The sequence below is a fragment of the Pseudophryne corroboree genome, unplaced genomic scaffold (genome assembly GCF_028390025.1).
Source record: "Pseudophryne corroboree isolate aPseCor3 unplaced genomic scaffold, aPseCor3.hap2 scaffold_488, whole genome shotgun sequence".
NCBI classification, from domain to species: domain Eukaryota; kingdom Metazoa; phylum Chordata; class Amphibia; order Anura; family Myobatrachidae; genus Pseudophryne; species Pseudophryne corroboree.
Genome location: NW_026970097.1, coordinates 89,658 through 111,216, shown reverse-complemented (window position 1 = coordinate 111,216; position 21,559 = coordinate 89,658). Strand labels below are relative to the sequence as shown.

The 21,559-nt window shown below is 47.4% G+C and overlaps 2 protein-coding genes across 3 annotated transcripts in view; one reads left to right on the top strand and one right to left on the bottom strand.

Annotated features, from left to right (window-relative positions):
• LOC135029485 (uncharacterized) overlaps window positions 1-21,559 on the top strand; it is a 134,021-nt gene that overhangs the window by 95,842 nt on the left and 16,620 nt on the right. The window contains exons 9-10 of the mRNA XM_063953855.1: window positions 15,416-15,768; window positions 17,625-17,789. Of these exons, the coding sequence (XP_063809925.1) occupies window positions 15,416-15,768; window positions 17,625-17,789 (518 nt within the window). The remainder of the gene's footprint in view (window positions 1-15,415; window positions 15,769-17,624; window positions 17,790-21,559) is intronic.
• Window positions 15,141-20,673, bottom strand: LOC135029484 (cyclin-dependent kinase 5 activator 1-like). Of its 2 annotated transcripts, XM_063953853.1 has the most exons (3): window positions 19,362-20,673; window positions 17,603-17,757; window positions 15,141-15,708 (listed from the first exon to the last, which is right to left on the bottom strand). In XM_063953853.1, exon 1 carries the CDS (start codon window positions 20,404-20,406, stop codon window positions 19,624-19,626), a length of 783 nt encoding a protein of 260 aa, XP_063809923.1. In that variant the 5' UTR covers window positions 20,407-20,673; the 3' UTR covers window positions 15,141-15,708; window positions 17,603-17,757; window positions 19,362-19,623. The 2 variants fall into 2 exon arrangements, with proteins under 2 accessions (XP_063809923.1, XP_063809924.1); XM_063953854.1 differs by lacking the exon at window positions 17,603-17,757.

The following is a 21,559-nucleotide window of genomic DNA, read 5'->3' as shown; positions in this document are numbered from 1 at the left end:
CCATTCAAGCCTATACATGTGCCTACGATATAGGCAAAGGAGGGGGAATGCACCTGACTCAAGCGCAGTGGAGAATGATTTCAACGTTGTGCAAGGTTCTGCAACCCTTTGAACTTGCCACACGTGAAGTCAGTTCAGACACTGCCAGCCTGAGTCAGGTCATTCCCCTCATCAGGCTTTTGCAGAAGAAGCTGGAGACATTGAAGGAGGAGCTAAAACAGAGCGATTCCGCTAGGCATGTGGGACATGTGGATGGAGCCCTTAATTCGCTTAACCAGGATTCACGGGTGGTCAATCTGTTGAAATCAGAGCACTACATTTTGGCCACCGTGCTCGATCCTAGATTTAAAACCTACGTTGGATCTCTCTTTTCGGCAGACACAAGTCTGCAGAGGTTCAAAGACCTGCTGGTGAGAAAATTGTCAAGTCAAGCGGAACGTGACCCGTCAACAGCTCCTCCTTCACATTCTCCCGCAACTGGGGGTGCGAGGAAAAGGCTAAGAATTCCGAGCCCACCAGCTGGCGGTGATGCAGGGCAGTCTGGAGCGAGCGCTGACATCTGGTCCGGACTGAAGGACCTGCCAACGATTACTGACATGTCGTCTACTGTCACTGCATATGATTCTCTCACCATTGAAAGAATGGTGGAGGATTATATGAGTGACCGCATCCAAGTAGGCACGTCAGACAGTCCGTACGTATACTGGCAGGAAAAAGAGGCAATTTGGAGGCCCTTGCAGAAACTGGATTTATTTTACCTAAATTGCCCACCCTCCAGTGTGTACTCCGAAAGAGTGTTTAGTGCAGCCGCTCACCTTGTCAGCAATCGGCGTACGAGGTTACTTCCAGAAAATGTGGAGAAGATGATGTTTATCAAAATGAATTATAATCAATTCCTCCGTGGAGACATTCACCAGCAATTGCCTCCAGAAAGTACACAGGGACCTGAGATGGTGGATTCCAGTGGGGACGAATTAATAATCTGTGAGGAGGGGGATGTACACAGTGAAAGGGGTGAGGAATCGGACGATGAGGAGGAGGTGGACATCTTGCCTCTGTAGAGCCAGTTTGTGCAAGGAGCGATTGATTTCTTCTTTTTTGGTGGGGGCCCAAACCAACCAGTCATTTCAGTCACAGTTGTGTGGCAGACCCTGTCGCTGAAATGATGGGGTTGTTAAAGTGTGCATGTCCTGTTTATACACCTCTTTTTCTTTCATTTTTCTTTGCATCATGTGCTGTTTGGAGACTATTTTTTGAAGTGCCATCCTGCCTGACACTGCAGTGCCACTCCTAGATGGGCCAGGTGTTTGTGTCGGCCACTTGTGTCGCTTATCTTAGCCATCCAGCGACCTTGGTGCACCTCTTTTTCTCCTTCATCCACTAAGGGCCACTGGAGTGCAGATACAATGGGGAAATAGTAGGTAGTAACTGGGAGCTGGCACTTTAAATTTATAACCATGTGACTAGCTCCTCCCCTACTATGTCCCCCCTCCAACCCAGTCTTAGTTTAGTGCCCGAGGGAGCTGGTTCACTTGGGTTTTATCTGAAGAATTTTTTCTTTATTATTTTTCTTTTTCTTTCTTACACACACAGACTGGCAGCTCTGCCACTGCCAGTCTGCACCGCGGGAGCTGCCGGCGGGGTCCCATCGCAGCTGCGTGCGGCTCGGTATGGGCCCCGGCTGAGGGAGACACTGAGCTCTCCTGAGCTGGCCGGACACCGCTGCGTGCGGTGCGTGTCGGGGCCACTCCACCAGTAGAAGATTCCGGCAGCAAGGCAGCGGTGAGTATCAGTAGCCGGACACCGCTGCGGCGCGTGTCAGGGCCGCTCCGTCGGCAGAGGATTCCGACAGCAATACGTGGCCGGACACCGCTGCGTGCGGCGCGTGTCGGGGCCACTCCATCGGGACAGCGGTGAGAGTGGTCAGATTCCGGACTCTGGAGACAGAGCAGTATGTCTGAGGTACAGCGGTCAGGTTCCGGACTCTGGAGACAGAGCAGTATGGGTGAGGTACATCGGTCAGATTCCGGACTCTGGAGACAGAGCAGTATGGGTGAGGTACAGCGGGTCAGATTCCGAACTCTGGAGACAGAGTAGTATGGGTGATGTACAGCGGTCAGATTCCGGACTCTGGAGACAGAGCAGTATGGGTGATGTACAGCGGTCAGATTCCGGACTCTGGAGACAGAGCAGTATGGGTGATGTACAGCGGTCAGATTCCGGACTCTGGAGACAGAGCAGTATGTGTGAGGTACAGCGGTCAGATTCAGGACTCTGGAGAGAGAGCAGTATGGGTGATGTACAGCGGTCAGATTCCGGACTCTGGAGACAGAGCAGTATGGGTGAGGTACATCGGTCAGATTCCGAACTCTGGAGAGTGGTAAGATTCCGGACTCTGGAGACAGAGCAGTATGGGTGAGGTACAGTGGTCATGTTCCGGACTATGGAGACAGAGCAGTATGGGTGAGGTACAGCAGTCAGGTTCCGGACTCTGGAGACAGAGCAGTATGGGTGAGGTACAGCGGTCAGATTCCGGACTCTGGAGACAGAGCAGTATGGGTAAGGTACAGCGGTCAGATTCCGGACTCTGGAGACAGAGCAGTATGGGTGAGGTACAGTGGTCAGATGTCAGATTCTGGACTCTGGAGACAGAGCAGTATGGGTGAAGTACAGCGGTCAGATTCCGGACTCTGGAGACAGAGCAGTATGGGAAAGGTACAGTGGTTAGATTCCGGACTCTGGAGACAGAGCAGTATGGGTGAGGTACAGCGATCAGATTACGGACTCTGGAGACAGAGCAGTATGGATGAGGTACAGTGGTCAGATTCCGGACTCTGGAGACAAAGCAGTATGGGTGAGGTACAGCGGTCAGATTCCGGACTCTGGAGACAGAGCAGTATGGGTTAGGTACAGCGGGTCAGATTCCGGACTCTGGAGACAGAGCAGTATATGTGAGGTACAGCGGTCAGATTCCGGACTCTGGAGACAGAGCAGTGTGGGTGATGTACAGCGGTCAGATTCTGGACTCTGGAGACAGAGCAGTATGGGTGAGGTACAGTGGTCATGTTCCGGACTCTGGAGACAGAGCAGTATGGGTGAGGTACAGTGGTCAGATGTCAGATTCCGGACTCTGGAGTCAGAGTAGTATGGGTGAAGTACAGCGTTCAGATTCCAGACTCTGGAGACAGAGCAGTATGGGTGAGGTACAGCGGTCAGATTCCGGACTCTGGAGACAGAGCAGTATGGGTGAGGTACAGTGGTCAGATTCCGGACTCTGGAGACAGAGCAGTATGGGTGAAGTACAGTGGTCAGATGTCAGATACCGGACTCTGGAGACAGAGCAGTATGGGTGGAGTACAGCGGTCAGATTCCGGACTCTGGAGACAGAGCAGTATGGGTGAGGTACAGCGGTCAGATTCCGGACTCTGGAGACAGAGCAGTATGGGTGAGGTACAGTGGTCAGATGTCAGATTCTGGACTCTGGAGACAGAGCAGTATGGGTGAGGTAAAGTGGTCAGATTCCGGACTCTAGAGACAGAGCAGTATGGGTGAGGTAAAGTGGTCAGATTCCGGACTCTGGAGACAGAGCAGTATGGGTGAGGTACAGTGGTCAGATGTCAGATTCTGGACTCTGGAGACAGAGCAGTATGGGTGAGGTACAGTGGTCAGATGTCAGATTCTGGACTCTGGAGACAGAGCAGTATGGGTGAGGTACAGCGGTCAGATTCCGGACTCTGGAGACAGAGCAGTATGGGTGAGGTACAGTGGTCAGATTCCGGACTCTGGAGACAGAGCAGTATGGGTGGAGTACAGCGGTCAGATTCCGGACTCTGGAGACAGAGCAGTATGGGTGAGGTAAAGTGGTCAGATTCCGGACTCTGGAGACAGAGCAGTATGGGTGAGGTACAGTGGTCAGATGTCAGATTCTGTACTCTGGAGACAGAGCAGTATGGGTGAGGTACAGCGGTCAGATTGCGAACTCTGGAGACAGAGCAGTATGGGTGAGGTACAGCGGTCAGGTTCCGGACTCTGGAGACAGAGCAGTATGGGTGAGGTAAAGTGGTCAGATTCCGGACTCTGGAGACAGAGCAGTATGGGTGAGGTACAGTGGTCAGATGTCAGATTCTGTACTCTGGAGACAGAGCAGTATGGGTGAGGTACAGCGGTCAGATTGCGAACTCTGGAGACAGAGCAGTATGGGTGAGGTACAGCGGTCAGGTTCCGGACTCTGGAGACAGAGCAGTATGGGTGAGGTACAGCGGTCAGATTCCGGACTCTGGAGACAGAGCAGTATGGGTGAGGTACAGCGGTCAGATTCCGGACTCTGGAGACAGAGCAGTATGGGTGAGGTACAGCGGTCAGATTCCGGACTCTGGAGACAGAGCAGTATGGGTGAGGTACAGCGGTCAGATTCCGGACTCTGGAGTCAGAGTAGTATGGGTGAAGTACAGCGGTCAGATTCCGGACTCTGGAGACAGAGCAGTATGGGTGAGGTACAGCGGTCAGATTCCGGACTCTGGAGACAGAGCAGTATGGGTGAGGTACAGTGGTCAGATTCCGGACTCTGGAGACAGAGCAGTATGGGTGAGGTACAGCGGTCAGATTCCGGACTCTGGAGACAGAGCAGTATGGGTGAGGTAAAGTGGTCAGATTGCGGACTCTGGAGACAAAGCAGTATGGGTGAGGTACAGCGGTCAGATTCCGGACTCTGGAGACAGAGCAGTATGGGTGAGGTAAAGTGGTCAGATTCCGGACTCTGGAGACAGAGCAGTATGGGTGAGGTACAGTGGTCAGATGTCAGATACCGGACTCTGGAGACAGAGCAGTATGGGTGGAGTACAGCGGTCAGATTCCGGACTCTGGAGACAGAGCAGTATGGGTGAGGTAAAGTGGTCAGATTCCGGACTCTGGAGACAGAGCAGTATGGGTGAGGTACAGTGGTCAGATTCTGGACTCTGGAGACAGAGCAGTATGGGTGAGGTACAGCGGTCAGATTCCGGACTCTGGAGACAGAGCAGTATGGGTGAGGTACAGTGGTCAGATTCCGGACTCTGGAGACAGAGCAGTATGGGTGAGGTACAGTGGTCAGATGTCAGATACCGGACTCTGGAGACAGAGCAGTATGGGTGGAGTACAGCGGTCAGATTCCGGACTCTGGAGACAGAGCAGTATGGGTGAGGTAAAGTGGTCAGATTCCGGACTCTGGAGACAGAGCAGTATGGGTGAGGTACAGTGGTCAGATTCTGGACTCTGGAGACAGAGCAGTATGGGTGAGGTACAGCCGTCAGATTCCGGACTCTGGAGACATTGCAGTATGGGTGAGGTACAGCGGTCAGATTCCGGACTCTGGAGACAGAGCAGTATGGGTGAGGTACAGCGGTCAGATTCCGGACTCTGGAGACACTGCAGTATGGGTGAGGTACAGCGGTCAGATTCCGGACTCTGGAGACAGAGCAGTATGGGTGAGGTACAGCGGTCAGGTTCCGGACTCTGGAGACAGAGCAGTATGGGTGAGGTACAGCGGTCAGATTCCGGACTCTGGAGACAGAGCAGTATGGGTGAGGTACAACGGTCAGATTCCGGACTCTGGAGATAGAGCAGTATGGGTGAGGTACAGTGGTCCGATGTCAGATTCCGGACTCTGGAGTCAGAGTAGTATGGGTGAAGTACAGCGGTCAGATTCCGGACTCTGGAGAGAGAGCAGTATGGGTGAGGTACAGCGGTCAGATGTCAGATTCCGGACTCTGGAGAGAGAGCAGTATGGGTGAGGTACAGCGGTCAGATGTCGGATTCCGGACTCTGGAGAGAGAGCAGTATGGGTGAGGTACAGCGGTCAGATTCCGGACTCTGGAGACACTGCAGTATGGGTGAGGTACAGCGGTCAGATTCCGGACTCTGGAGACATTGCTGTATGGGTGAGGTACAGCGGTCAGATTCCGGACTCTGGAGACACTGCAGTATGGGTGAGGTACAGCGGTCAGATTCCGGACTCTGGAGTCAGAGTAGTATGGGTGAAGTACAGCGGTCAGATTCCGGACTCTGGAGACAGAGCAGTATGGCTGAGGTACAGCGGTCAGATGTCAGATTCCGGACTCTGGAGACAGAGCAGTATGGGTGAGGTACAGCGGTCAGATGTCAGATTCCGGACTCTGGAGAGAGAGCAGTATGGGTGAGGTACAGCGGTCAGATGTCAGATTCCGGACTCTGGAGAGAGAGCAGTATGGGTGAGGTACAGCGGTCAGATGTCGGATTCCGGACTCTGGAGAGAGAGCAGTATGGGTGAGGTACAGCGGTCAGATTCCGGACTCTGGAGACAGAGCAGTATGGGTGAGGTACAGCGGTCAGATTCCGGACTCTGGAGACAGAGCAGTATGGGTGAGGTACAGCGGTCAGATTCCGGACTCTGGAGAGAGAGCAGTATGGGTGAGGTACAGCGGTCAGATTCCGGACTCTGGAGACAGAGCAGTATGGCTGAGGTACAGCGGTCAGATGTCAGATTCCGGACTCTGGAGACAGAGCAGTATGGGTGAGGTACAGCGGTCAGATGTCAGATTCCGGACTCTGGAGAGAGAGCAGTATGGGTGAGGTACTGCGGTCAGATGTCGGATTCCGGACTCTGGAGAGAGAGCAGTATGGGTGAGGTACAGCGGTCAGATTCCGGACTCTGGAGACAGAGCAGTATGGGTGAGGTACAGCGGTCAGATTCCGGACTCTGGAGAGAGAGCAGTATGGGTGAGGTACAGCGGTCAGATTCCGGACTCTGGAGACAGAGCAGTATGTGTGAGGTACAGCGGTCAGATTCCGGACTCTGGAGACAGAGCAATATGGGATGATGTACAGAAACTGGTGTATCTATGGGGGTCATTCTGACCTGATCGCTCGCTGTAGTTCATCGCAGTGCAGCGATCAGGTTAGAAGTGCGCATCCGCTGGCGGCTGTCGTTGCCTAGCGATCGCCTCTGCCTGATTGACAGGCAGAGGCGTTCGCTGGGTGGCACAGCGGCGTTTGGTTGCTGTTTTGTGGGCATGGTCCGGTCAGCGCAGGCAACGCTGGACCGTTCGGGGGGCGGGCCGCAGCTGCTGCGTGATGTCACACGCAGCCGCTGCGACCTGGGCAGCAACACGTAGCTCCCGGCCAGCACGCAAAAGCTTCGCTGGCCTGAAGAGCAAAAGCATTGCTGCTGTGTGATGCTTTTGCACTTCTACGGGAAGGGGGGCACGTGCCTGACGTGGAGCAGACTAGCCCTGTGCTGGGCATCCCCCCCAGTGTGCCTGAATTAGGCATTATAATGGGTGCAATGCACACAGATCCCCGGGGGCCAGGGCGGCTCACACCACACACCCTGCACCTATGTTTTCATTACTTACCATGCAGAGTCACGCACAGAAATCACCGGGAAAATGGCACCGGCATTAAACTCTGGGACATCGCTAGGGTCTCCTAGTGACCCTAGTGCTGTCGGCTAGAGAGTAGTGGGTCCGGATGGAGACTGCACACAGGCCTCCTCCTCTCTTGATGCGCCCCTGGGTACAGCAGTTAGATTCCAGACTCCAGAGACAGAGCACGATGGGCTGAGGTAAGTTAACCTCAGGGGAAGTACTGTGGGAGCGGGATGTGAGGTGTGTGTAGGTGTGGATGCATGAGAGCACAATTTTTGGTGGGGACCGACCACAAGTCAGTTGCCCTGCCCTCCGTGTGAGAACTTTATACCGGTCAGAGCCACAGCTGAACAATGATGAGGGGACAGGGGGCCGCCGGGACCAGGAAGAAGCCGAGTTCACCCGCGCATACTAAGGACGCATTGGCGGCTGTCTAGTTTGCTGTACCAGGCACCCTGCAAGCCAAGTTATGGTGCAGCTGTTGTCCACACACAGATCAGCCACTTTGTGCCTCATGCCTCACTGGTACATAATGAAATGATAGCCTACATTTCTATATTCCTATTCCCATTGGATCTGCACTCTTGTGACTTTCCCTGGTGATGTTTGAGGTGGGGGTGGTAGGTAAGTTAACTATACAGTATTTCATTAAAATAAAACATGTTTGTGGTTTCATGTATTGCTCTAGTATAATATGAGCGTGACAGTAGCTGTGACATAACATCAGAAAGGCCGGGAAACTCTACACTGCTGAGTCACTCATACTGTAGATCCTATAAGAGACTGTAACGCAGAATCAGTGCACTGGAGGTATACATAAAGCACATATGGATATAGCGCGCAGTGGCGCACACAGGGGGGGGGGGGGGGTTCCGAGTACCTGGAAACCCCCCCTGATAACCCCAAAAAATGTTTTGAGACGGAGACACAGCTGTCTCCGTCTCAACAAAAGCAAAAATCGCGATCGCGGACGGAGCTGCAGCAAGAGCAGAGAGCTATGCAGCTCTCTGCTTAGAGAATGTCCCGGGTGCCGGGGGAGCTGCTGGCTGCGCATGCTCAGCCACAGCAGCTCCCTCCCACTCACTCTGCCTCACGCTGCCGTGGCCGCCCCTCTGTAAGTAAGTTTGAAATCATTGTTTAAGTGTGTTTTTGTATGATATGAATGCATGTATGTATCATGCTTGCCTACCTGACCCTCTCCATGAGGGAGAAAATGCTCTGTTCCTGGACTTTCCTGGTAATGTATGATTGCCATCACCTGTGGTGAAACACCTTTCTTATCAATTAACTAGCTCACCACAGGTGATGACAATCATACATTACCAGGAAAGTCCAGGAACAGAGCATTTTCTCCCTCATGGAGAGGGTCAGGTAGGCAAGTATGGTATGTATGTATGTGTGTATGTATGTGTGTTTACATGTGTGAGTTTGTGAAAAAAAAAAAAAAAAATATATATATATATATATATATATATATATATATATATATATATATATATATAAAACCGGTAATCCTCCTTAGGTCCTGTGATAAGACCTCTATTGAAGAAAAATAGGCGGCACTCCAGGGACTTAAATAAAGTCAAACTGTATTCAAAAAATACATTTCATGATGCAAAAAACAACGTTTCAAGGCTCTTTGGCCTTTTCATCTGGTTATGCATTATAGGTGAGATCAATAAACAAAATACCTCTGTTTTTTTTTTTCACCTCACCTATAATGCATAACCTGATGGAAAGGCTGTAGAGCCTTGAAACGTTGTTTTTTGATCCATGAAATATTTTTTTCTTAATACAGTTTGACTTTATTTAAGTCCTTGGAGTGCCACCTATTTTTCTTCCAATAGAGGTCCTATCACAGGACCCAAGGAGGATTACCAGATATATTAATTTCAGGAGGCCACCCTGGCATCTTTGCTTTTTATCATCCAGAGTGCCAGACGCCCACACAAATATATATATATATATATATATATATATATATATATCTCTCTATCTATCTATCTATCTGCAAATGATGAATGGCACGTCAGAATCAGATAAAATGTACGGAAGCAGGATGGCACTCATAGAGACTAGTAAACCATAGAAAATCAGCACAGAACGCTGTAGCTGTACGTCAACGTTTCAGAGTTAGACTCTTTTAAAGGAGTCTAACTGTGAAACGTTGACAAACAGCTTCAGCGTCCTGTGCTGATTTTCTATGGTTTACCAGTCTCAATGAGTGCCGTCCTGCCTCCGTACATATATATGTATGTTTGTGTGTGTGTATATATCTATATATATATATATATATATATATATATATATATATCTATATATATATATATATATATATATATATATATTTATTACACATACCTGCGCATATACATACACACCCACCCACCCACGGAAACCCCCCTCGCTAAATCCTGCGTTTGCCACTGTAGCGGGGTGCATTTAGCATCCCGATGGGTATCCGGTTGACAGATAGACAATCAATAGATAGACACCATATGTTAACAGACATTAGGTCGACAGGGTCAAAAGATCGACATGAAAATGGTCTACATAAAAAAGATAGACACCATGTTTTTGGACTATTTTATACCTTCTCTATCCATGTCGGCATAGAGTTGGTTATAAACCTTGTGGAGACGGGATGCCTTTCTACAGTTGGGGGTCCCAGATGACAAAACTATCCACACAAACCACAAAAATGCAAAAAACATGGTGTCTACCTTTTTTTGTCAACAATTTTCATGTCGACCTTTTGACCCTATCGACCTTTTGTACTATCTACCCTTTTTTCATGTCGACCTTTGACCCTGTCGGCCTTTTGTACTGTCTACTAGACACTGTCTATCTATCATCCCACACCCATCCCGATGGACGAGAAGCCCGGCGGTCAGATGGCGCCACCTCTGGAGGGTTAGGGTAGGAAAGTTTGGGGGGGGGGGGGGGGGAGTAAAAATACTTACCCCCTCTGACGTCGGGATACCCCCTCTGTCATGTGACTGCCGGCATCCTGACGACCAGGATAACATACCAAAACCCAATATAGCTAATGGCAGAATATTCATATTTCATTCTCTATTCTACCCCAACACTTTTATGTGTATCCACAAAACTCTGGAATATTTACTTGAAGAATGACGGTTTGGAAGAAAATAACGAATTCCTTAAAATATTACTGAAGACGCCGAAGAATGCGGTACTGGGAAGGAACAGCGAGGCCACGGTGGAAATCATGGATCCAAGAGGAGGTGAGGATGGATTTGGAGGGAGGTAAAAGGTTTTGATCTGAATCAATTAACAGAAAACGTTGTTTAATAAATGTGCGCTAGTCCATCTTATCAGCCAATCAGAAGAACTCTGAGCTGCCATTGCTTGATGCTTGGAGAAACCCGGGCTCCATTTTTGGTTAGGCCTGTGGAACAATTAATTTCCTGCTTTTACGTTGTTTTTTTTCTCATTAGATCAGTGATGATTATGAATATTATTATAGTTTATAATGCTGGTAGTGGTTGAATTCAGGAAACGTCTCTCCTCCACCTGGATATGAGACAGGTCATTACCAAAAGTACAACATTGCAGGATAACGCGGTGAAAATGCTTTTTCCTCCTGTCATCCGCCTAAAACCAGTAAAGTTGTTCTACCCTGAGCATTGCCAAACAGCCAATCATAAGTGGCTCACCAGCGCAGGTGTCTGTCGCAGTCATCACCTGGTATTCGCACCTGCCGTGTCCACCAGCAAATAATGCGGCTTACCAAGATGTATACGATTCTATCTCCCAGTCCACGTCGTTCGCAATTGCGCAAACATGACCTTACTGTACTTGGGTTGGCCCCTCCCCATTCCAGCCTTCCAGGCACTTGCAGGCAAAACTCGCAAACTCACACAAATATGGTTGTGCACAGTGGAAAATCACTGAAGACACAGCATACACATTGGCGCAGTATTAAACCAACATCAGCCCCTTATACCACGATTCTCCTTCTCCGCATAAATGTACAAGTAAATCAATTGATGAACAGTATAAGGGGTTTAACCATGAAGCAGTGAAAAGAGTGGAGAAGTTGTCCTTGGCAACCAATCAGCTGCCACGTGTCATTTTATAGAATGCATTTTATAAATGTTACCACAACACTGATTGGTTGCCATGTGCCAACTTCTCCACTGGCTCACTTCTCCACTCTTTTCACTGCTTCATGAATAGACCTAAAGATCTGGATGCACGAAGCTACTGTATAAATGTATTTCATCCCAAAAAGTCTCTTCCTGAGCGTCTTTAGAGATTATCAGTTACTTATATTTACAGAACGTCCTACAGATTAATGACCAAGAGCACCTCATACTGTAGTTATAGACCAGAACGGGATCCATTATTCTGACCCCTTAAGACACGGCCCTCCTATCCAGGGTTGGGGGGGCTCAGGGGAAACCCCCGCTGGGCACCACTGCCTGGGACCACACCCTCCACCTATGGGGATCAGGTTCCAGACTGTGCATTTGAATGGTAAAGTATACATATGTTACCTTATACTGCACAGGACTATGGGCCCTCATTCCGAGTTGTTCGCTCGGTAAAAATCTTCGCATCGCAGCGATTTTCCGCTTAATGCGCATGTGCAATGTTCGCACTGCGACTGCGCCAAGTAAATTTGCTATGCACTTAGTAATTTTACTCACGGCTTTTTCATCGTTCTGGCGATCGTAATGTGATTGACAGGAAATGGGTGTTGCTGGGCGGAAACAGGCCGTTTTATGGGCGTGTGGGGAAAAACGCTACCGTTTCCGGAAAAAACGCAGGAGTGGCCGGAGAAACGGAGGAGTGTCTGGGCGAACGCTGGGTGTGTTTGTGACGTCAAACAAGGAACGACAAGCACTGAAATGATCGCAGATGCCGAGTAAGTCTGAAGCTACTCAGAAACTGCTACGAGGTGTGTAATCGCAATATTGCGAATACATCGTTCGCAATTTTAAGATGCTAAGATTCACTCCCAGTAGGCGGCGGCTTAGCATGAGCAAATCTGCTAAAATCCGCTTGCGAGCGAACAACTCGGAATGACCTCCATGGTGTATTCTCTACAGTGTATTATTGTTATTAACCTGGTACATTATCATAATGTACCTGCATTAGTCGTATTTACTATATATATTTATCAAGAGGTCCAGACCATGCACTCTCTAATGGATAGCCTAGCATCTATGGCAGCTGACCACACCCCCTCTGGAGACTGGCCACACCCCTAAACACAGGCCCCTACCACTACATTACCCTGGTGGGCCCTTTATGCCCCAGACCGACACTGCTCCTGTCCCTACGAATATCACAGGCAATATGTCAGAAGAAGGTGTATTTGTCTATGTATTAATTTAGCCTCGAATGTGTACATTTTACTGTAACTCTTTGATGTCTGTAATAAAAATGAAAGAGAGAAAAAAATTAAAAGCAGAAAAAGCCCCCACATTTATTTGTTACCTGACGTGAGTCCTATTTCCTGCGCCGTTCTGTCGCCCCTCCTCAGGGTACATCGCACCCTAACTCATCCCAGGCCTGTTGTTTCCTTTGTAAGTGACGTGCTGAATGGTCTACATTTTACGTGTTTGGGTTTAAAGGGATTAAAATCACCTGCTGCTTTTGATATGCTAAACACGATATAATTCAAACCATAGCGTAAGTGTAAACAGAGGCGCCCTGCGGAAAGGAGCTGAGATACAGATATCCTGTGCCGGAATCAATGATAAGCCATAGTCTTGTTCAAGAGTGACACCCGGTGGACATGCAGTATAACTATGTGTCCTATGTTGGTCCTGTTCGAAACTATAAATCTAATAATATGTATTATAGTAGGAAGCTCATTGCTTTTGTCATTAGTTTAAGGAAACAGTAGGATATAGTGGCCTTCACTGGTACATAAGAACACAGTGGGGCAGAAGTATTAACCTGGAGAAGTTATATAATAAGTGGAAGGTGATAATGTACCAGCCAATCAGATCCTGACTTTCAATTTACATATTGGAGCTGATTGGCTGGTGCGTTATTACCGTGCAATTATCACTTCTTTATCACTTCTCCAGGTTTAATACACTTGCCCCAATGTATTGCATATGCTGTCGCTTGCTATTTTATACAGGCTGAGCTTCTTACCAAACTGAAAGACGCAGGAGACTGGAAAGCTAAATTCTGGCTGCAGAACCTCAGTATTTACCATATCTAGGGCAGTAACAAACTGATAAATAGGAATGGAACCAGCAACCACTAAAGAATATATATGTATATGATCCACTTTGTGGGTCTGGTTAATCATTATGCTGTTTTGTATACATTATAGTTTCCTTGTAATCCAGGTCTACGTAGAGAAACTCACTTTATAGCCCTCTGTGTAAAAAACACGGAGAAACATGTCTAATCTGTATATGATTGTCTATTTGGAGAATGATGTGTGGATTTCCTAATCTATAATTACTGCCATCCTGCAGTGGGCCCCTTGATCTGATTTTGCAAGCCCTCTAATCCACAATCTGATGCCTTGTGTCCTAATACTTGACTGTGCTATTAGGATGCTCTCTCTATTGTGCCATTATCTCTAGAATACTTTCTGTATCGTATATCAGTCACTAGAATGTGTTCTGTATTGTATAAGTGTCACTAGAATGCTCTCTGTATCGTATACCAGTCACTAGAATGTGTTTTGTATTGTATACCAGCCACTGGAATGCTCCGTGTATTGTATATCAGTCACAAGAATGTGTTCTGTATTCTATGTGTCACTAGAATGCTTCTTGTATTGTATACCAGTCACTAGAATGTGTTCTGTATTGTGTGTAACTAGAATGCCCTCTGCATCGTATACCAGTCACTAGAATGTGTTCTGTATTGTCTAAGTGTCACTAGAATGCCCTCTGCATCATATACCAGTCACTAGAATGTGTTCTGTATTGTATAAGTGCCACTAGAATGCCCTCTGCATCGTATACCAGTCACTAGAATGTGTTCTGTATTGTATAAGTGTCACTAGAATGCTCTCTGTACACATACCTCCGAACATCGGCACCTTGTAAAAAAAAAAGGACACAAAGGGGCGTGGCCTATAGAAAGGGGGCGTGGCTTTGTGGGCATCGCCGCGCTCAATGTCAGGATTTTGACTGTTTGGATTCCAGCGTCAGTATTTCGATAGCCGGGATCCTGACTGTCGGGAAATCCTACTTCATCCAAACAGAGTATCCAGTGAGTGCCAGGAGCCTCCCAATTGCATTGTATTGTATAAGGGTCAGTAGGATGCTCTCTGTATGATGTAGAGGTCACTAGAGTGCTCCATGCATTGCACATAGGTCAGTGGAATTCTTTTTGATACTGAGGTCACTAGAGGGCTCCCTGAATTGTATATAGATCAGTAGGAAGCTCTAAGTTTGATGTAGAGGCCAATAGAATGCTCCGTGCATTGTATATATGTCAGTAGGATGCTCTCTATGTAGCACATAGTAAGTATGTCAGTAGGATGCTCTCTATGTAGTACAGAGGTCCCTAGAGTGCTCCCTGTATTGTAGTACAGAGGTCCCTAGAGTGCTCCCTATATTGTATATGGATCAGTAGGATATTCTGGACAGTGAATACTAATAAGATGTGGCTGCACTATATTTGATTATCTAAAAAATTAAATTTCAATATATTACATATCACATTAGATAAATTACGCTCTGATCTCTCTGACCATTACCATATTTTCATATTTTGCTGCTGTCTGTTTTGCGCGCAAGGGTCTCCCTAATATTCATTGTCCATGGTTGACATGTCAGCATGAATCATGGTCACTGCTGAAAGACACCAGTCACTGTGGACAACTGGATAGGTGTGTTCTGGGGGAACCTGACACTCGAGGCTGGGACACAGAGCTAAAAAGGGGTATTTTGTGGGAAATATAGAAATTGTCAGGTCCCTATGCACTAACACTAATTGTAGGCCGAAGCCTGGGCTCGAGTTGCCCCAGAATGACACAAAGCCTGTAATTTGATGCATGAAACAATAACATTTGTATTTTTCCCAAGGTCAATGCAGAGCCCGAAATGTGAACACAAGAGAGGTGTCCTTACACGCAGGACACGTCGGCAGCCCCGCAAGGCAGCACCTCAGCAATGACAGGGAGAAATCTTCCTACGACGCTGGAATTTCATCTCCAAAGATCACCCAGATCCTCCTGCCCAACACGCGTGCATCCGAGCATTCCAGAAGCCATCTTTATCATTACGGCCCGGACTCCGGCAGCGAGCTACCCTCACGTCGCCCAGGGCAACAGCTACATCTCCCTGGAAGCAGCGTTCTCGTACGTTCATTTAACTTTCTTAAAAGAAAAAAAGGAAGAAAAAAAAAAGCATTAATAACTCTAGGAATAAATGAGAAGGTATAACTCATTCCTAATTGATAGTGTTCTTCCCAGCAAATGAAAAACTTATATGGATTATTGCACAAATCTAATTATCTAATTACGCTGCTTCAGGTTTGGTAAGTGGTTAAAATAAATTGAGCTCGCAGTTGACATTCTGTCTTAAGAGTGCTTGGGCCTCGGTTGGCTATTTAATTAGAGCAGCCTGATGAAGATGACACGAGTTCTGTGATGAGATTAAGACCCTTATTGAGGGGAGTGGTAAAAAGCATATTTAGGTCTCCTATAATTCAATATTAAAGATGATGAAGCTTTTAGAGATAATTTCTTTCTGCATTTAGCTAGTTGCCAACGTCTGTTTTTTCTTTCTTTTTTTCAACTATATATTTTGCAACAACTCAAACGATGGCTGAAACAGAAGCTCGCAAACTCCATGTACGAGGCATTTACCTATGTGTGCATGTTACATTGTATATTCCTCTACAGCAGCTCTATAATGCAAAGATGCCACCGCACACTTGCGTTTCTACCTCTGCGTTTTGGATTTGCACACATCGTAGAGCTGCATTATCACCTAGGGGGTCATTCCGAGTTGATCGCTCGCTGACGATTTTCGCAGCACAGCGATCAGGTGAAAAAATGGCATTTATGCGCATGCGTATGCCCCGCAATGCGCACACGCGACATACGGGTTCAAAGCTCTTTGTGGTTGTGCTCAGGTTCTAGCTAAGTTTTTCTTCGCACTGACGGCCGCAAAAAGATTGACAGGAAGGGGGCGTTTCTGGGTGTCAACTGACCGTTTTCAGGGAGTGTTTGCAAAAACGCAGGCGTGTCTGCAAAAACGCAGGCGTGGCAGGGCGTTCGCTGGGCGGGTGTGTGACGTCAAATCCGGACACAAATAGGCTGAAGTGATCGCAAACGCTGAGTAGGTTCAGAGCTACTCTGAAACCGCACAAACTGTTTTTGCAGAGCTCGGCTGCACATGCGTTCGCACTTCTGCTAAGCTAAAATACCCTCCCCAGTGGGCGGCGGCATAGCGTTTGCACGGCTGCTTTAACTAGCTAGCGAGCAATCAACTCGGAATGACCCCCCTAATATCCACGTTGTCACCTCTTATCAGCCTCTAAAGGTGCAAGATATGTGCAACTGTAAATATGGATGCAAGTGGGGCCAAGGTGCAATAGTGCGGTCACCAACAGGCTACGTCATGCAAATGCATTTATGTATATCTCTAAATCAGCTACCGATCGTTTATTTAAAAATCGCGATACTGTATAAAAAAAAAAAAAACAGTATGTGTGTGCATGGGAGTCATTTAATAGAGTCCGAGACGTCAGAAGCAGTGCGATTGCTGCAGATTTAACGAAAAAGAGAAAGTTGGATCTTGCCATTTAAATTATTGGCGCTTTAAATCGTCAGCCCAGATCGCTGGAATCGCACCGCTTCTGTAAATTCATACCCTATTACATAGCCCCCTATACAGGTATGTGGCAGGCTATAAAGATCCGCATGGAAATCTCCATATCCCTGCACTATTATGATTATATTGTATATAAGAATCAATAGGTTAGTATATTAGAAGTGACACGGAAAAGTAAAATCCAACAGTTTTGGTGCCCACATCTGACATATTTGCAGAAAATAAATGTGTTTGCAGCTTTAGAAATCATTCAGAGAGCCCCATAAAATGTTCCTTCTGTAAATGCACTGAAATGCAGTATGTTAATTATACAGCCCCTGTTGCTGACACAGTAGAGTCAGCCCATGAACCGATATATCTAAGGATGCATTCTCAGACATGACGCAGAATATTGTCTGCTTCTGCAAAAAAATATCCCCCATTGTGTCTAACCTGTTGTGTATTGTTGTTGTAGTATCACGGGATCATCCCAATGAGCGGACCTCAACCGACCAATAGGAGAGGAGATGTCTGGCTGGTTGGCGCTGGGCCAAGTCTTTCTCAAGATCCTGAGGAGCGCCCCCTGCAGGACTCTGCTCCACTGGACTCTGTGCACAAGTCAAGTAATGAGACACAGCAGGTACGGGTACAGCAAATGCTCAAATCGTAATCGTGCGGCGTAATCATGGTAAACAACTTTGACTAAATGCAGAATTTTAGCATATACAATCTCTGAATAACTGAAAAGAAAAGGCCAACACTTTGTTTGATGGGGAATTTCAGTGACGTTGATTAATTATGTTGATTGCTGCACAGTGACGATAAAAGGGAAGATTTTTCAAAGCTTGGAGAGGGGGGTCTATTTACTAAGCCTTGGACGGAGATAAAGTCTCAGCCAATCAGCTCCTAACTGTCATTTTTCAAACACTGCATGTGACATGGCAGTTAGGAGCTGATTGGTTAGTACTTTATCTCCGTCCACTTTCTCTCTCCAAGGGTTAGTAAATAGACCTCCATGTACCAGACAACCAGCACCTAACTGCCATGTTACAGGCTGTGTTGGAAAAATGATGGTTAGGAGCTGGTTAGCTGGTACTTTATCCCTCTCCAAACTTTGATAAATCTCCCCCAAAAGGAGAGTAGCCTATTTCTCTGACTCACGTCTGCGTTCCTATTTACATTTACTGGATACCTCTGGTTAGTCTTATAGACATTGGGGCAAATTTACTAAGATGGGAGTTCTATTTAAGATGGGATATTGCCCATAGCAACCAATCAGATTACAGGTATTATCTTCTAGAAGGTGCTAGATAAATGAGAAGTAGAATCTGATTGGTTGCTATGGGCAACATCCCATCTTAAATAGAACTCCCATCTTAGTAAATTTACCCCCTTGATACTATTATTCTCTGGAATCCATCTAATACCACTTAGGAAACTATTTCTCCTAAGGTAGTGTAACCCCAGCTGGAGCCCATGGGGCTGGTACGTGCAGCTGTTATTCCCGGGGTTCCTCCCTGGGGTGACAACTGGGTTTTGTGGGTGGAATTATGGTTTATGATTATTGGTCTTCTCACTCACGTCACACCCCCTCCGCAGACACCTAAGCTTAGCTGACATGAATTAGAGAAGCGTCAGGGCCACAGGAAGATAGCTGTTTTGAGCAAGCCTCAGTGCTACAGCTAGGGGGAGGGCCAGGCAGTGCCATAACTAGGGGTGAGCGACCAATTCTGCCAGGATACAAGGCAGAGGAGGCACCTGTATTTGGCTTGCAGGGTACCTGGAACGCTCCTTGCAGGCTGGAGAGCCTACCAGTGCATCCTTAGGGCATGGCCAGTGCTCGTGGTCCTACCTCCCTCTTCTGTGACGTCTTGGTGTCACGTGCTGGGGCAGCAGGGCTGTACCAGGGCGCATTACTGCTATAGGAGAAATGTTCCCTAGGTGGCAGTGCAGCTTTAAATCAGAAGAACTAATAAGAAGAACTAAGGGGTCTACTCATGAAGCAATGAAAAGTGTGGAAAAGTGAGCCAGTGGGGAAGTTGCCCGGGGCAACCAGTCAGTGTTGTGATAATATTTATAAAGTGCATTCTATAAAATCATACGTAGCAGCTAATTGGTTGCCATGGACAACTTCTCCACTGGCTCACTTCTCCACACTTTTTAGCTGGGTGTTATGGTTCATTCGCCACGGAAACCACCCCTTCCCATTTACCTGGGCTTGGGACCGGCTATGAAGGTCACATAGGCTGGATTGGTGGGAGATCTTGCTTTGTGTGGAGCACAGGCTGTCTATGGCGCACAGCCTGGAGCTGATGATGGAGCTTGTGGTGTATGGTGCAGAGCCTGGAGCTGATAGCAAGATAGCAGGAGACGTTGTTCTGGCAATGACTTCTCTTCCATAGCTGGTTTAAAGTCAGGTGATATAGGCCAAGGTGACGTCATCCATATTCGGACAGCTTGGATGGACATGATGTTTAAGCCATATTTGTGTTCTCCTGTCCACCCTCAGCTCTGAGATCATTAAAGACCTCGGTGAAATATTCAAGGTCGGCATTGATGCGCAGCATCTTTGAGCTCATCTGGTTAATCACAGAGAGGCAACGGCTCCAGAAGGCCTCCTTTGAGCTTTCGACCAGGAAAGGCCTCAGTGGGTAGGTGGTCTCACTGCCCATGTATGTGAAAGCCAGGTACAGGCATGTTGACATATGTGCCTGTAGTTCTTGCTCGTTGTCCAGCTCTGATGAAATGACTTCTCGGCAGAGCATGTATAGAAAGACGACATTGCCTGGGGTAAGAAAGCCTACTGGCTGTTCCCATCCAGTGAGAAGCTTGTCTATATATGTCATCCATGAAATGATGTTTGTTGGTGACAGATTCTTCATCTTGTCACATCTCCGGCATATGAACTCCCCAAGATTGCTCAGGAGCTCGCTGGTGGTTGCCCGCACCATCTGGCATTTTGGAGACGCAGATCTCTTCCCAAAAGTATTATCTGTGGCCTGGGTGAAGTTTGTTAAGTCAACGCACGACAGGGAACTCTTTAGGCTGTCACTGACGAGGTGGGTGACATCGGTTTGGCCAGCTTTGGGTTGTCTCCGTTTGGTCATAAGGCGTCTAAAGCACCAGAGGAGCGATCGTCTCTCACCAGATCTTCCGGTCACGCTGTCCTGGACAGCAGGGCGATGGGCCCCAGTTGATGACTCTTCATCCGGTAGGCTTGCCTTGCGGCAGCACGAGAATGGGAAACCGTTCCACATTCTTATTCAAGATCTTCTTCTCTATCTGCGAAACCTGCAAACAAAATATCTGCAAGAATCAAGTTTTGGATTCAGACTGCGGTGGCTCTGACTGCGGAAAGCAATCAGATAGATACGGTCTGTCTCCTTCACTGTCCCATTAAGGGTTGAGCAGCAGCTGGGCCAGCAGGTTGTATTTATAGGCTTCCCTGCTTACAGTGGCATTGTGACACGTTTGTGACACGCGTGGCTGTTGTGATGCGTTATGCAAATGAGCTGCTGGTCACATGGAGGCAATTCAACAAGTGTTGAAAACTGGTGACATATAGAAAGTGTTATCACCTTATTACAGCCCTGTAAGGAAAGGAGTATGTGTAAAATAAACTATAGAGAAGTAGATAGGATATTGGAATAATCTGAACGCTAATTGGTTGAAAATAAACAAATGCATAAACAATGTTTCCTTCAGCAACGGCTCCATTCAGCTCCTCCTACTCTTCCTTTGTGTCAAGAAAAATGATTTGTTGTTTATAAAATAATATAACGGCAGATGCGTTCCGGTCTGCGGACGGAACGCTGCGACAATAGCGGGTCACTGGCTGTGTCCAGAGGTGTAGCTAGGTGCCATGGTGCCCGGAGCATGGATATGTTTCGGTGCCCCCCACCCCTGTACTTAATTGGAGGCATGGCCAACATGTGGGGGCATGTTACACTTGAAAAGAAAACAAAAGAAAAAAATCCTAAATTGGTGTCCAACATCATGCTCCTGCTCTCCCAGTATAATGTCAAATGGCGCTGCATGTCCGCGTAAAACAATCAATATATAATGCAAGTGTGCCGCACTCCTGGCGACTAAACAGACAACTTTAAAACGGCATAGGTGCGGCAATGTTTCAGTGCCCTTTAATGTGTGCCACTTTTGTCACCTGACAAAAGTACCACTTGCATTATATATGTGTATATAAATATATATACTGTGTATATATGTGTAGTAAAGTAACATACTATATATGTGTACATATTTAAATGTGCGTGTGTGTGTGTGTGTGTATGTATGTATGTATGTATGTATATATATATATATTAATAGCTGATTTGAAGAGGGTGGCACTCAGGACTCTACAATATGGAGTTAATAATGCAGCTCTTTAGAGGAGTGCCAGGTCACCGTTCA

Coding starts and splice junctions, on each gene's coding strand:
- LOC135029484 (XM_063953853.1), bottom strand. CDS start 20,406: ATGTGGAACGGTTTCCCATTCTCGTGCTGCCGCAAGGCAAGCCTACCG.